A 12,662-nucleotide genomic window follows, 5' to 3' on the forward strand; every position below is an offset into this window, starting at 1 on the left:
TGGCACGGCCTTGCGCGCCGCCTGCCCCCGTTCAAGTCCGATTCCCACGAGGGACGCGCGAGGACCCGCACCGCCCGCCGGCCCGCCGGCCCGCCGAGCTTCCTTCCCTCTGCAAGCCCAGAGCGAGCGGCGACGCTCTAGGGACTCGTCTCGGAGGCGGAGCCGGCTCGCGCCTCTCTAGCCAGTTCTTCCTCTCTATGGTCCATGCGCGGCTTCCGGTGGCGGGACGCGGGGCCGCGCACGCGGGAAAAGCTCCCCCAGCGTGCCCCCCGGTCCCCCGTGTCCCCGCCCCCCACCCCCCGGCGTCCTTCTGCGCACCCACCGCCCGTACCGGAGGCTGCAGCTTAAGGAGGTGGGTGGTCGCCGTGGCCGTGGGCCGGACCCCCCCTACTCTCCGCCGCTCTCCCCCCCCCGCGGGACGCAGCCGATGGATTGTTCCACGTTCGAACCTGCGGGCCGCGGGCGAATCCATCTCCGGGGATGGGGGTGGAGGAAGTGCGGGGTTTTGGGGGTCGCGGCGCGGCGGGAGCGCTGGGAGGGAGGGCGATCGTGCACGCCGGGTGGGGGATATGCGGGCGAGGTGCGGGCTGCGCGCAGGCCCGAGGCTTCCGCGGCTCGTTGCCATGGCGCCGGCTGGAGCGGTCCGGGCCGGGGGTCCGGCGGGGGTGGCTGCGCTGCTCCAGGCCTGAGTCGCCAGCTTGGGCCGGGCCTGCTTGCGGAGCTCGTCCTGCAAAAAGAGCCCGCCGAGAGGTTCCGAAGCCACTAGCCGAGCCCCCGAGTCCGTCCAGCCACCCGAGGTCGGGTGCCACCTGGTTGCATCGGTGGGCCTGGTGCGAGGCGCGGGCCTTGCTTGCATCTCTCTCTCTTTCTCAATCTCTCTCTTTTTTTTCTCGCTCCCTCCTTCCCAGATCCAGATTCCCCAACCTGCGGAGGAGCTGCAACGCCCACCCCGGAGTTGGGGCCGGCTCCCAGCGGAGGCCGGTAGGGGCAGGTCAGCATGGCCGAGACCCTGGAGTTCAACGATGTCTATCAGGAGGTGAAAGGCTCCATGGTGAGCAGGCCGTGCTGGGGCTGGCCCCGGAGAGAGGGCAGGGGAGTGGACTTCAGGCTTGCTACTTTCTTTCTGTATCCAGTAAGAACTTGTCAATGTTGGATGCCTGGGGGAAAGGCCACCAAGGCCACCAAGGCTTCTCCCTACGAAAACACAATACAGAATTCCAAGATCGTGGGTCTTGAAGGGACCTTATCTGGGACTCAGTCCTGAGTTCTGAGTTGCTTTGTGTTGCTTTTTTGGCGGGCGGGGTGGGGTAGGGTGCACGTACCGTTGGCTCTGTGCCCAGGGCTCACTACTGGTATCATATGCAGTGCTGGGCATAGAAGCTGGGTGGACAGCCTGCATGGCCAGCGCCTTCCCTGCCCTACTGTCCCTCCAGCCCGCAGTTCTGAGCTTTGAAGCGTAGGAACTGCACGTTTGGTGGATGTGGAACCACGAGGAGAGTGCAGACTTCCTGGCCACTTGTCTTCAGCTCTTGCTCTTGTTTTGCTGTCTGGCCAGCCCAGAGTGGCAGCTGTTGGGCGGGATTGGACCTTGGGGACCCTGGTTTTGTCCCCACCCCCCACCCCTCCCACCCCTGCAGTGCATTTGGGCCTGTTTTCCCACAGAATGATGGTCGGTTGAGGTTGAGCCGCCAGGGCATCATCTTCAAGAACAGCAAGACAGGCAAGGTGGACAACATCCAGGCCGGGGAGTTGACGGAAGGCATCTGGCGCCGCGTCGCTCTGGGCCACGGACTCAAACTCCTCACGAAAAACGGCCACGTCTACAAGTATGATGGCTTCCGAGAGTCGGTGAGCTGCCCTGGGTCTGTGATCTCCTTTACCAGGTGCTATCTCGAAATCTTCTCGGAGAGGAATGGGGGCCCCTTCCTCTGATTAACCGTATGCTTGCTTGCTGCGGCCTCTTTGGAGCAGGCCAGCATGGCTGGGTCACCAGGCAGTTGTTCAACCCCGTTAGGTGTCAGAGTCTCAGGATCACGATCACGATCATCGTGTTATTCGTCGATTGCCTTGAGCAGGCATCAGTAACGTCTTCTTCGCTGTAGCCCTGAGATTTTAAAAAGTGCCATATTCAAGGCTCTTTCAGGGTTAGGAGAATGAGACCCATCATTGTTACTGGTATTTGGCATATTGGGTACGCCAGGGGGAGTTTGCCAGACTCTGCCGTGTGGGCAGGTTACATTCGGTAGCGCCAGAGTCTCAGGAACGAAGCCGATCTCCATGTGTTTGGCTTTTGGGTAGGTTATACCCATCCTCAGGTGCAACTGGATGATTTTAGTTGAGGTTTTGTTGCTTTTTTTCTTTTTTCTTTTTTTAGCTGCTTTAGCTAAAGATGATTCTCGTGTTGTCATTTTTGCTCTTATCGTAAGCAGTGCCTGCCCCGCATCAGATAGCACTGTGGGACCCCAGCCAGGATCTTAGTACCCGACTTCCCTCCTCTCAGCCTGAGCGCTATCCCCACAAACAGCCTCTTGCACCATCCTTTCAAATAGTTTTATAGCTGAGAGTAAGTTCGCACGGGCTCCTAACATGGGTATGCCGGGAGCTTTTCTCAGAGTATTGGAATGACCCCTGGCGTGCAGGCTTGGGTGCAGGCCCCTCTCGATTTACCGGGATTGCTCTCTGCCCTCCTCTTCCAGGAGTTTGAGAAGCTCTGTGATTTCTTCAAAACTCACTATCGCCTGGAGCTCGTGGAGAAGGACCTGTGTGTGAAGGGCTGGAACTGGGGAACGGTGAAGTTTGGTGGTGAGTTCTGGGGCAGCTCGAGATTTTCAGGGAGAAGGTAGAGTTGCCACCTTTCCTTGGCTTTGGCACCCCTTTCTGCCACCGTCTCTGATTTCCTGTCACTTTGTAGTTCATGATGTATTTATGAGCTGAGCAGCCTCTAAGCTCTCGCACCTGACCGTGGAAGTGCCGGGCGGATGGAGGGGCCCAGCTCGCTGTCCCCGGGGATCCTGCAGTCCCGGGGGCGGGGGGGGGGATGGTTGCACAGGAGCCCGGGACCATGTGGCTTACTAAGCCCTTTCCCACAGGGCAGCTGCTTTCCTTCGACATTGGGGACCAGCCGGTCTTTGAGATCCCCCTTAGCAACGTGTCCCAGTGCACCACGGGCAAGAACGAGGTGACGCTGGAGTTCCACCAGAACGATGACGCCGAGGTCTCGCTCATGGAGGTGCGCTTCTACGTGCCCCCCACCCAGGAGGACGGCGTGGACCCCGTGGAGGTGAGGCCTCGGGGAGCAGATGGTGCCGAGCGGGTCCCAGCTGGCCTGGGGGTGGGCTCCCTGCTGCTTAATCACCAGTGTGTGCTTTTTGCTTTCTGGGCTTTCATTTCCTAGGGCCACACCCGGCAGAACAGGGGCTGGGGGGTTGGGGACACTCCCCAGCTGGGCCTTCCGCCTGCCTCAGCTGTGCTCAGCGCATCGAGGGATTGCTCTGTCCTGACCAGTGTCCGTGTTTGCAGGCCTTTGCCCAGAATGTGCTGTCAAAGGCAGATGTGATCCAGGCCACGGGAGACGCCATCTGCATCTTCCGGGAGCTGCAGTGCCTGACTCCCCGAGGCCGTTACGACATCCGCATCTACCCCACCTTTCTGCACCTGCACGGCAAGACTTTCGACTACAAGATCCCCTACACCACAGTGCTGCGTCTCTTTCTGCTGCCCCACAAGGATCAGCGGCAGATGTTCTTCGTGGTAAGCAGACACCACCAAGAGTGGAGTAAGCCTTGGGGTTTGTTGTTGTTGTTGTTGTTGTTGTTTTGGCTTTTTTGGTCACAACTGGCGGTTCACAGGGCTTCCTCCCGGCTCTGCACTCAGGATTACTCTTGGTGGTGCTTAGGGGACCATATGGGATGCTGGGAATTGAACCCAAGTCAGCTGTGTGCAAGGCAAATACCCTACCCACTGTGCTATTGCTCCAGCCCCAAGCCTTGGAGTTTTGCGTGCCAAATCTGGCTGGTGTTCGTTTGTGGATTCTTGTTTGATTTTGGTTTGGGGGCCACACCTGGTGATGCTCGGGGCTTCCTCCTGGCTCTGCACTCAGGAATCACTCCTGGCGGTGCTCAGGGGGCCGTATGGGATGATGGGGATCAAACCCAGGTCAGCTGTGTGCAGGGCAGACGCCTTCCCTGCTGTCCTATTGCTCCAGCCCCTCTGGTGGACTCCTTTTTTGGGGGGGGGGTTTGGGTCACACCTGGCCATCCTCAGGGGTTACTCCTGGCTTTGTACTCAGGAATTACTTCTGGCCATGCTCAGGGGACCATATGGGATGCTGGGAATCGAACCCGGTTCGGCCGTGTGCAAGGCAAATGCCCTCCCCGCTCCAGCCCCTTTGGTGCAATCTTGACTAGTGTTAAACCACGATGGTTCTCCCTCCCCAGATCAGCTTGGACCCCCCCATCAAGCAGGGTCAGACCCGCTACCACTTTCTGATTCTTCTCTTCTCCAAAGACGAAGACATCTCCTTGACGCTTAACATGAACGAGTGAGTCTCTGGGCACGTGTCCCCTGCCCTGGTGCGCTGGGCACAAGGCGCAACCTTGCCTTCCTCCGTTTGCAGGGAGGAGGTGGAGAAGCGTTTCGAGGGACGGCTCACCAAGAACATGTCGGGGTCTCTCTATGAGATGGTCAGCCGGGTCATGAAAGCGCTGGTGAACCGCAAGATCACGGTCCCGGGCAACTTCCAAGGGTGAGGGCGCAGGCCTGGGGGTCCTGCCCTGTCTCCCAGGAGGGGGGAGCACCGCGTCTGTGGGGCTGGCTGGGTCGTCTCCCGAGGGGAATCGCCCGGGCCGCATGAGGGCTGCTGCCTTGCTTGACCTGAGCAGGTGATGCCCTTTGGCTCTGTTGCTTGCGGAGCTCGTGACCCATGACCCTGGACCTCCACCAGGCACTCAGGCGCCCAGTGCATCACCTGCTCTTACAAGGCGAGCTCAGGCCTCCTGTACCCGCTGGAGCGGGGCTTCATCTACGTCCACAAACCTCCCGTGCACATCCGCTTCGACGAGATCTCCTTCGTCAACTTCGCCCGGGGCACCACCACCACGCGCTCCTTTGACTTTGAGATCGAGACGAAGCAGGGCACGCAGTACACCTTTAGCAGCATTGAGAGGTGCGAGCCTCGCCACCATGCGGGGGGGACAGAGGGGAGGAGATCCCCCCCAGCTCTAAACCTGGTGCCAGCTGTTACCGATGCACTGCCATTGGTCCTGGTCCTCGGAGCTCTCAGCCTCCAGAAGCTGCTCTTTTTTTTTCTTTTCCTTTTTAATTCACACCTGGGGATCCTCAGGGGCTGCTCCTGGCTCTGCAACCAGGAATCACTCCTGGAGGTGCTTTGGGGGCCATATGGGATGCCAGAGATAGAACCTGGTTTGGCTACATGCAAGGCTAACTCCCTCCCCACTGGTCTGTCCTTCCAGCCCCAGCTGTTCCCTCATTTTTTTTTTCCTTCGGCACTTCGAAGTCTGTGCTCTTCGTGCGCCTCTCTCTCTCTCTTCCCTCACCGTCCCTCCCTCCCTCCCTGTGGAACTGCCCGCCGTCAGCTTTCCCTGCTACACGGCCGCTAAATGTTGAATGAGAGCGCTTGCGGTGGGCTCAGCGCGGGTCACAGATAGCCTCATGCGTTCCACCTGAGTCCCGCCTCGGGAGCAGTGAAGTGAAAAACAAAACAGACGATGCAGTTGGGCCCGTCTCCTGCCCTCTGCTTATTCGAAAGCAGGTGCACACTGCTTCCCTGTCCTTTTCCTTTCCTGGTGCTTTGGGGAGTTCCTGCAAGGCTAGCGCCTGACTCTTCCTTGCCGCTGGCCTGGAGGTGGGGTGTGGGGGGACGGGACTCGGGGCTCTTGGGCTGGAGACCGTGTTCTGATCTGGCCCCTGGCTATTGGAGCGGAGCGGGGTGCACCGCACCCCCCTGCCTTGCTGCCCGTCTGCATCTCCCCTCGCAGGGAGGAGTACGGGAAGCTGTTTGACTTCGTCAACGCCAAGAAGCTCAACATCAAAAACCGAGGCTTGAAAGAGGTACTTCTGTGTGGTGTGGCAAGGCCCAGCCTCGGGGCTCCCATTCTTTCGCCGAGGGGTTGTGGGGTGGTGGCGGTGGGGAGGACGGTCGTGGTCGTGGTCGTGGTGGTGGCGGTGGGACAGGGTGGCAGGGATTTCCTGGCTTCTGTTTCACTCCTTTTCTTTTCTCACTCCTATAGAAAAAAGAGGTGCGTGGGACCCTCCGGGTGCAGGTTTCCTTAGCATGACCTTAGCTCAGTCTCTGTGGCCCCTCAGGAGCCCCCAGCGGGGCTGGGAGAGGGAGGGGCTGGGACTAACCCCACTGGCAGGAAGGCCTCGGGCCTAGGGCCCCCCTGCACGCTGGCTGTACGCAACAATCCAGCCCTCCCCCCTGGTCTCCTGGGGGCTGCGGCTCGGTCCTTAACTCACAGGCCTGGGGCGGGGAGTGCTTTGGAGTGTGCCAGGGGCCGTGGCGCCAGGGCGAATTGGTGCCTCACTCCCCTCTCTTCCCCGGGCCAGGGCATGAACCCGACCTACGACGAGTACGCCGACTCCGACGAAGACCAGCATGACGCCTATTTGGAGCGGATGAAAGAGGAGGGCAAGATTCGGGAAGAAAACGCCAACGACAGCAGCGATGACTCCGGAGAAGAGACCGGTGGGTGCCCCCATCCCCTACCTCTTCCTGTGGCTTTCCCGCAGGCGCTGCTGGGCTGTGGCGGTGGGCAAGCTGGGACCTCCGGGCCAGGGAGGGGGATTGGTTCGCAGGACCAAGCCCAGGCGTGCACTGATGCGTGTCCTTGTGTTTGTGTGTGTGCGTTTCAGATGAGTCATTCAATCCAGGTGAAGAGGAGGAAGACGTGGCCGAGGAGTGAGTTTTGGTTCTACTGCGTGGGGCTGCAGTTGCAGCCGATAAGCTGAAGGGGACCAGATTTCTGGACACGTTTGTCCAGGGCCGAGCTGCTGGCCCAGGGTGGAAAGGACAGATTAGCTGCCCCAGTGATGAGGTGGGACGTGAAGGTGCTTTTGAAATGATCAAGGGCTTTGTTAAACGTAAAGGCACACTGAATGGGGACTGGAGCGATCGCATGGTGGGTAGGGTGTTTGCCTTGCACGTGACCGACCCGGGTTCGATTCCCTGAGCACTGCCAGGAGTAATTCCTGAGTGCGGAGCCAGGAGTAACCCCTGTGCATCGCCGAATGTAACCCAGAAAGGAAAAAAAAAAAAGTAAGGCACACTGAAGCCAGGAAGTGTAGGGAGAGAGGGATGGAGAAACAGGTTTGCCCAGCCCTGGCTTGGAGTCCTTGGGTCAGCTGGTGCATCCGGGTCCTCACTGGTGAAGCATAAACATCTTCCCAGGCTGGGTTGTGACTCTTGATGGCCAGCGCGAGGAATATGTTCAAAACTGACCTGAGCCTAAAAGGGAATTTCATGAGTTCTGGTAACTGGAGAGTCCCAGGCCCAGGCCATCTGCATCCAGGAGCTCCACAGTGGCGGAGAATCTGTTTCTGTTGTGTCTAGTTCTAGGTAGGTTTGCCCCCCCAGGGAGCTTCGAGTGTCTTTTCAGAAGCTCTGGGCAGGCTTAGCCCTTACTGCTTTATGAAGTAACACAAGAAAGTGCCTCTTAGCGTAGCAGTAAATGTGGTTGCTTCCCAAAGCTGAGTTACTTGATTGTCCTGCGCTGCCTGTTAGCTGTTGCAGTTGGAGGTGAGCCCCTCCCCAGTGTGGGCAGGTGGGTCCCGACACAGAACTGGGACTGCCCCTCCCGGAAACTGGAGAGTGGAGGTCGGCCACAGAAACCAGGTGTCCATTAGCACAAGGAGTTCGCTTTGCCGCGTGGCTTCTGAAGGCCAATGAGCAAGTGGGGGGGTGGGGTGGGGAATGCTTTAAAAACTGACAGCAGAGGGGGCTGGAGCGATAGCACAGTGGGTAGGGTATTTGTCTTGCCTGTGTCTGACCTGGGTTCAATCCCTGGCATCCCATATGGCCCCCCCCAAAGCACTGCCAGGAGTAATCCCTGAGCATCACCAGATGTGACCCCCCCATCCCCAAGGGGGGGAAAAAAAAGCAAAACTGAAAATAGCAGTCTGTGAGGATTCCTCTGGGTAGGTGGGCTGGATTGAACAGAATGATCTGGGCATGCGCTGCTTTGTCTCAAAGTGGGTTTTCACCAGAAAAGACTCTTAAGGTGGATCAAGATGACTAAAATCAAAGGGAGGTAGGAATGGGTGGTAGATTTGGGGTATGTTTTACGCACAGACAAGGCTGCTTTTCTGTCCCCTGGGCACATGGGGGATGGGGTGGGATCTGGCTTCATCCCCTGGGCCGTCTGTTGCCAAGCTTGGCCGAGACAGGTTGGCTGCAAAGCCTCTGCAGGGGAGGAGCAGGACTGGGGGCTGGTCGCCGCGGCTCTCCTGGGGTCCTCCGGCTCCCCTTGTGGGAGTGCTGTCTGTCCTTCCCTGAGTGTAACTCCCGCACCACCCCCCCCCCCCCCCCCCCCCCCCACGGCAGGTTTGACAGCAACGCCTCGGCCAGCTCCTCCAGTAACGAGGGCGACAGTGACCGTGACGAGAAGAAACGGAAACAGCTGAAAAAGGCCAAGATGAACAAAGATCGCAAGAGCCGCAAGAAGCCCGCGGAGGTAGACGCTTGCCCGGCCGGGAGGGCGTGGGGGTCCCTTCTCTTGCCTCCCTGTCTCTCCTCAGAGCTGACTTTGGTAGCTAGTTTGCAGCCTTCAGAGCAGTTGGGATATTTTCCTCTGGTCTTGAGACGATGCGTTTCTGAATCAGGAGCCTGGCGGGAGGCCTCTGTCCCAGGGGCCCACGGGAAGGGCTGGGTCTTAGGCACTGGGATGGTTCTTCTATGTAGGAGGCTCTTAGGCCCGGGGAAGGTGAATAAGTGTGTGTGTGTGTGTGTGTGTGTGTGTGTGTGTGTGTTCAGGGATGGGAGGATGGAGGGCATAGTCTCGGGGGATTGGCTGATGAAGGCATTTTGGCTCTTGGGGGGGAAGCACCCCCAGTGGTGCTCCAGGTTTCCTCTCGGCCGTGTGCCCAGGGATGAGTCCCGGAGGGGCTGGCTTGGGTCCTACCCTTCGGGGTGTGGAGCCTGGGTTAGGTGTGTGCACGGCAGCGCGCCTTCCCCGCTGCGCTTACCCGCTGGACCATCTCTCGTTTTTCCTACAGACGAAGAAGGGCAAAGATCCCAATGCCCCCAAGAGGCCCATGTCTGCGTACATGTTGTGGCTCAACGCCAGCCGAGAGAAGATCAAGTCAGACCACCCCGGTATTAGCATCACCGACCTCTCCAAGAAGGCTGGCGAGATCTGGAAGGGCATGTCCAAGGAGAAGAAAGAGGTGAGCCGCGGCGGCGGAGTCGAGGGTCGGCCGCTTGCGGCAAGGACGGACCCTCGGTGGGACTTGGCCCTGGACGCCTGGCCTTGAACCGCTCTCATGGTTTGCTCTTGTTTCCGCGTGTTGGCGCGGACACGTTTGTCAAACAGGAGTGGGATCGCAAGGCCGAAGATGCCAGGAGGGAGTATGAAAAGGCCATGAAGGAGTATGAAGGGGGCCGGGGCGAGTCTTCTAAGAGGTGAGTGTCTGGAACAGACCAGTACAGCATCTGCATCTCTGGCAAATGGGATTGAACACACTCAGTGAGTGCTGGGGGAAGAGGGGGTGGTGGGTGGCCTGGGCCACCTGCCCGGCCGGGATTGGAAGGGGTCAACTGGCTAGAAGGCAAGCCCCCTCAACCGCTGTCTTCTGGCGGCTTGGTACGTTTCTGACGTATCTAGAGCAGCGCTTCTCGAATCTGGTAGGTGGGACTGGTGGCCCAATATTGGTAAAATGATTTTAAAAAAATATTCATGGAATAATTGGATAAAATATGACCCATTTTTCTAGAGGGTCAGTTTTACCGTTGGTTCTGTGGTTGAAACAAAGCATTATGGAGTATAATTATAGGTGGTTGTTACTTTGTTGCAGGCGTGGTAGTGCTGGGAGTTAAACCCATGACTGGTTTAAAGAATGCACTGAGGGGCTAGAGCGATAGCACAAGCGGGTAGGGCTTTTGCCTTGCACGCAACCGACCCGGGATTGATTCCCAGCATCCCATAGGGTCCCCTGAGCACTGCCAGGAGTAATTCCTGAGTGCATGAGCCAGGAGTAACCCCTGTGCACTGCCAGGTTTGGCCCCAAAAGAAAAAAACAAAAATAAAAAATGCACAGAACCACTTAGCAATCACCCTGGCTCATGTAGACTCGGGGTTGGGGGGGTTGTTGGGTCATTCCTGCATGTGCTCTGAGTTTACTCCCAGCGACAACTCAGGGCCACCACACAACTCAGGGTGGGGCTGGACATTAATGATGGGCAGCATGATTAGCGTGATTAGGGGAGCCCCCCTTCATGTCAGATGAGTCAAATGAGTCTTGCCTGTGAAGCTGTTTCAGGCTGTGGCCCCTGATACTGTTGGTGACAGTACTGGTACTTTCCTTTTGGGGTCACACCCAGCGATGCTCAGGGGTTACTCCTGGCTCTGCACTCAGGAATTACTCCTGGCGGTGCTTGGGGGACCACATGGGATACTGGGGATTGAACCCGGGTTTGGCTGTGTGCAAGGCAAACTCCCTGCCCGCTGTGCTATTGCTCCAGGCCCTGTTGATGAGTTCTTGTCGTTGTTTTCCCGTAGGGCTCATGGGGCTGCTGTTTACCTTGAGAGAGACGGGCAGAGTGGCTGGGCTGGGGAGAGGAGAGGCTGGCCCCTAGGTGAGGGGGAACAGGAAGGCAAGAGCTCTCTCCCCCCGCTCTTTCAGGGACAAGTCCAAGAAGAAGAAGAAAGTGAAGGTAAAGATGGAAAAGAAATCAACGCCCTCCCGGGGCTCCTCGTCCAAGTCTTCGTCAAGGCAGCTAAGCGAAAGCTTCAAGAGCAAAGAGTTCGTGTCCAGTGATGAGAGCTCGTCAGAAGAAAACAAGAGCAAAAAGAAGAGAAGGCAGAGTGAGGTGCGCCAGGAGTGGGGGTGACAAGGAGGGGTGATGGGTTGGGGGGTGTGGGACCCAGGAGGGCAGGGGATATCGGAGTTGGTGGGCCTGGGTTGGGGCTGGTCTGAGTCTTGAGGTGGGGCAGAGAGTTGACGCTGGCTGGAGGTCTGGCAGGTGAGTGCTGGAGTTTCTGGAGAGGGTTCAGAATGGGGTTGGGGGTGAGATAGGGTGGGCTGTCACACTGTAAAGGGGCTTGGGGAGGCTCCCCTCCCCCTTCCCCGTAACGACACCTGTGTTTTTCAGGACTCGGAGGAGGAGGAACTGGCCAGCTCGCCACCCAGCTCGGAAGACTCGGCATCCGGATCCGATGAGTAGAGAGGAGGAACATTCCCGTCTCCGTCGTCGCTTGCCCGGTCCCCCCTCCTCCAAGTCTCCCCACTCATGCTTTGGTACCAGTGTCTCATGCAGTGTAGCCCTCGGATTCTGTGCCACCCGAGCTAGGTCGCCTGGCGGCGCGCATCCTCGGGGACTGCGAGGGAGGGGCTCCCTCCGCCCGGCCGCCAGGACGACTCTGATGTGTGGGGAGATTGGGTGGGAGGCAGAGCCGGACAGGATCCACAGCCTCGTCCAGTCCCCCGACCTTACGGACGGCTGCTGCTTGTCCTGTGTGCCGCTTGTCCTGTTCAAGTTGCTGCAGCAGGGGGTCATGTGAGGTCAGACCCAACGCTCCTAAGGGTGGGGGGGGGGTCCTATTTCTACATTTATTTTGTATCTCTGGTCTGTGAAAAATCAACATTTAATAAATGGAACTGACTTTGGAAACCATGTCCTTCATTTCCTGGGTGTTGTTTACCAGCCAGGAAGCCAGTCTCCAGGTACTTGCTGTTCTCTTCCCGGCTGCTTGCTGTTCTGTTCCCGGCTGGACAAGCATTGGTTTTCACCCTCTTCTGCCCAGCGGGGCCAACCTGAGAGTGTAGAAATGAGAGCTGATCTGATTAGGAAGTCTCTCTGGCGGTCCCACTCCATTAGCCAGGCGCAGGGAGGCAGCTCCGGGCTCCAGCCTTCATCACCTATGAGCTCAGGGTCTTCTAAGGCTTTAGATAATGGCATCAGGATTGACTAGCCTCCCTGCACCTAGGGGAATGGAAACCCGAACCTGAAGAGAGTTTGGGGAGGGATGGAAGGACTTGCAGGAAAAGGTGTGGCATGCCTGTGGATGCTTGAAGCTTTGGCTCTTGTGGCGAAGGACCGACCAAGGGGATAGGGGCCTAACACCTAACGGGAGATTAATGAGAATAATCAAGGAAGCCCGCCCTATCTTTCTGGGTGATCAAAATCCGAAGTTGCATACGTGTGTGTGTGTGTGTGTGTGTGTGTGTGTGTGTGTGTGTGAGAGAGAGAGAGAGAGAGAGAGAGAGAGGCGGGGGGGGGGGGGGGCGGGGGCGCGCCACGCTGAGCAGGTTATCAGGGGTTCACCTCCCTGGGAAACCACTGCGTGGGCCCGCGGCAACCTCCTCCCTAGGCGGGACTCCCCTAGGCGCATCCCTCACCCTGCGGCGGGGCCGCGGGAAGACCTGGCCGCCCGCGCCGCGTCCTCTCTAGGCAGCCGTCTCGTTGGCCACGTTGCCCACGCGCTTGG

The 12,662-nt window shown here is 58.6% G+C and overlaps 1 protein-coding gene across 1 annotated transcript; it reads left to right on the forward strand.

Annotated features, from left to right (window-relative positions):
- The first annotated feature begins 303 nt into the window (after positions 1-303).
- SSRP1 (structure specific recognition protein 1) lies at positions 304-11,761 on the forward strand. Its single transcript, XM_056132862.1, has 17 exons — positions 304-356; positions 915-1,051; positions 1,663-1,848; positions 2,697-2,802; positions 3,090-3,280; positions 3,520-3,750; positions 4,437-4,540; positions 4,616-4,744; positions 4,943-5,164; positions 5,997-6,069; positions 6,568-6,706; positions 6,874-6,919; positions 8,561-8,690; positions 9,232-9,402; positions 9,549-9,637; positions 10,858-11,044; positions 11,327-11,761. Exons 2-17 carry the CDS (start codon positions 998-1,000, stop codon positions 11,396-11,398), a joined length of 2,130 nt encoding a protein of 709 aa, XP_055988837.1. The 5' UTR covers positions 304-356; positions 915-997; the 3' UTR covers positions 11,399-11,761.
- The last annotated feature ends 901 nt before the right edge of the window (positions 11,762-12,662 follow it).

Source organism: Sorex fumeus, unplaced genomic scaffold, assembly GCF_029834395.1.
Source record: "Sorex fumeus unplaced genomic scaffold, SorFum_2.1 ptg000007l, whole genome shotgun sequence".
NCBI classification, from domain to species: Eukaryota; Metazoa; Chordata; class Mammalia; order Eulipotyphla; family Soricidae; genus Sorex; species Sorex fumeus.

Coding starts and splice junctions, on each gene's coding strand:
- SSRP1 (XM_056132862.1), top strand. CDS start 998: ATGGCCGAGACCCTGGAGTTCAACGATGTCTATCAGGAGGTGAAAGGC. Junction 5,165..5,996: donor ACCTTTAGCAGCATTGAGAG/GTGCGAGCCTCG, acceptor CTCCCCTCGCAG/GGAGGAGTACGGGAAGCTGT. Junction 6,070..6,567: donor AAAACCGAGGCTTGAAAGAG/GTACTTCTGTGT, acceptor TCCCCGGGCCAG/GGCATGAACCCGACCTACGA.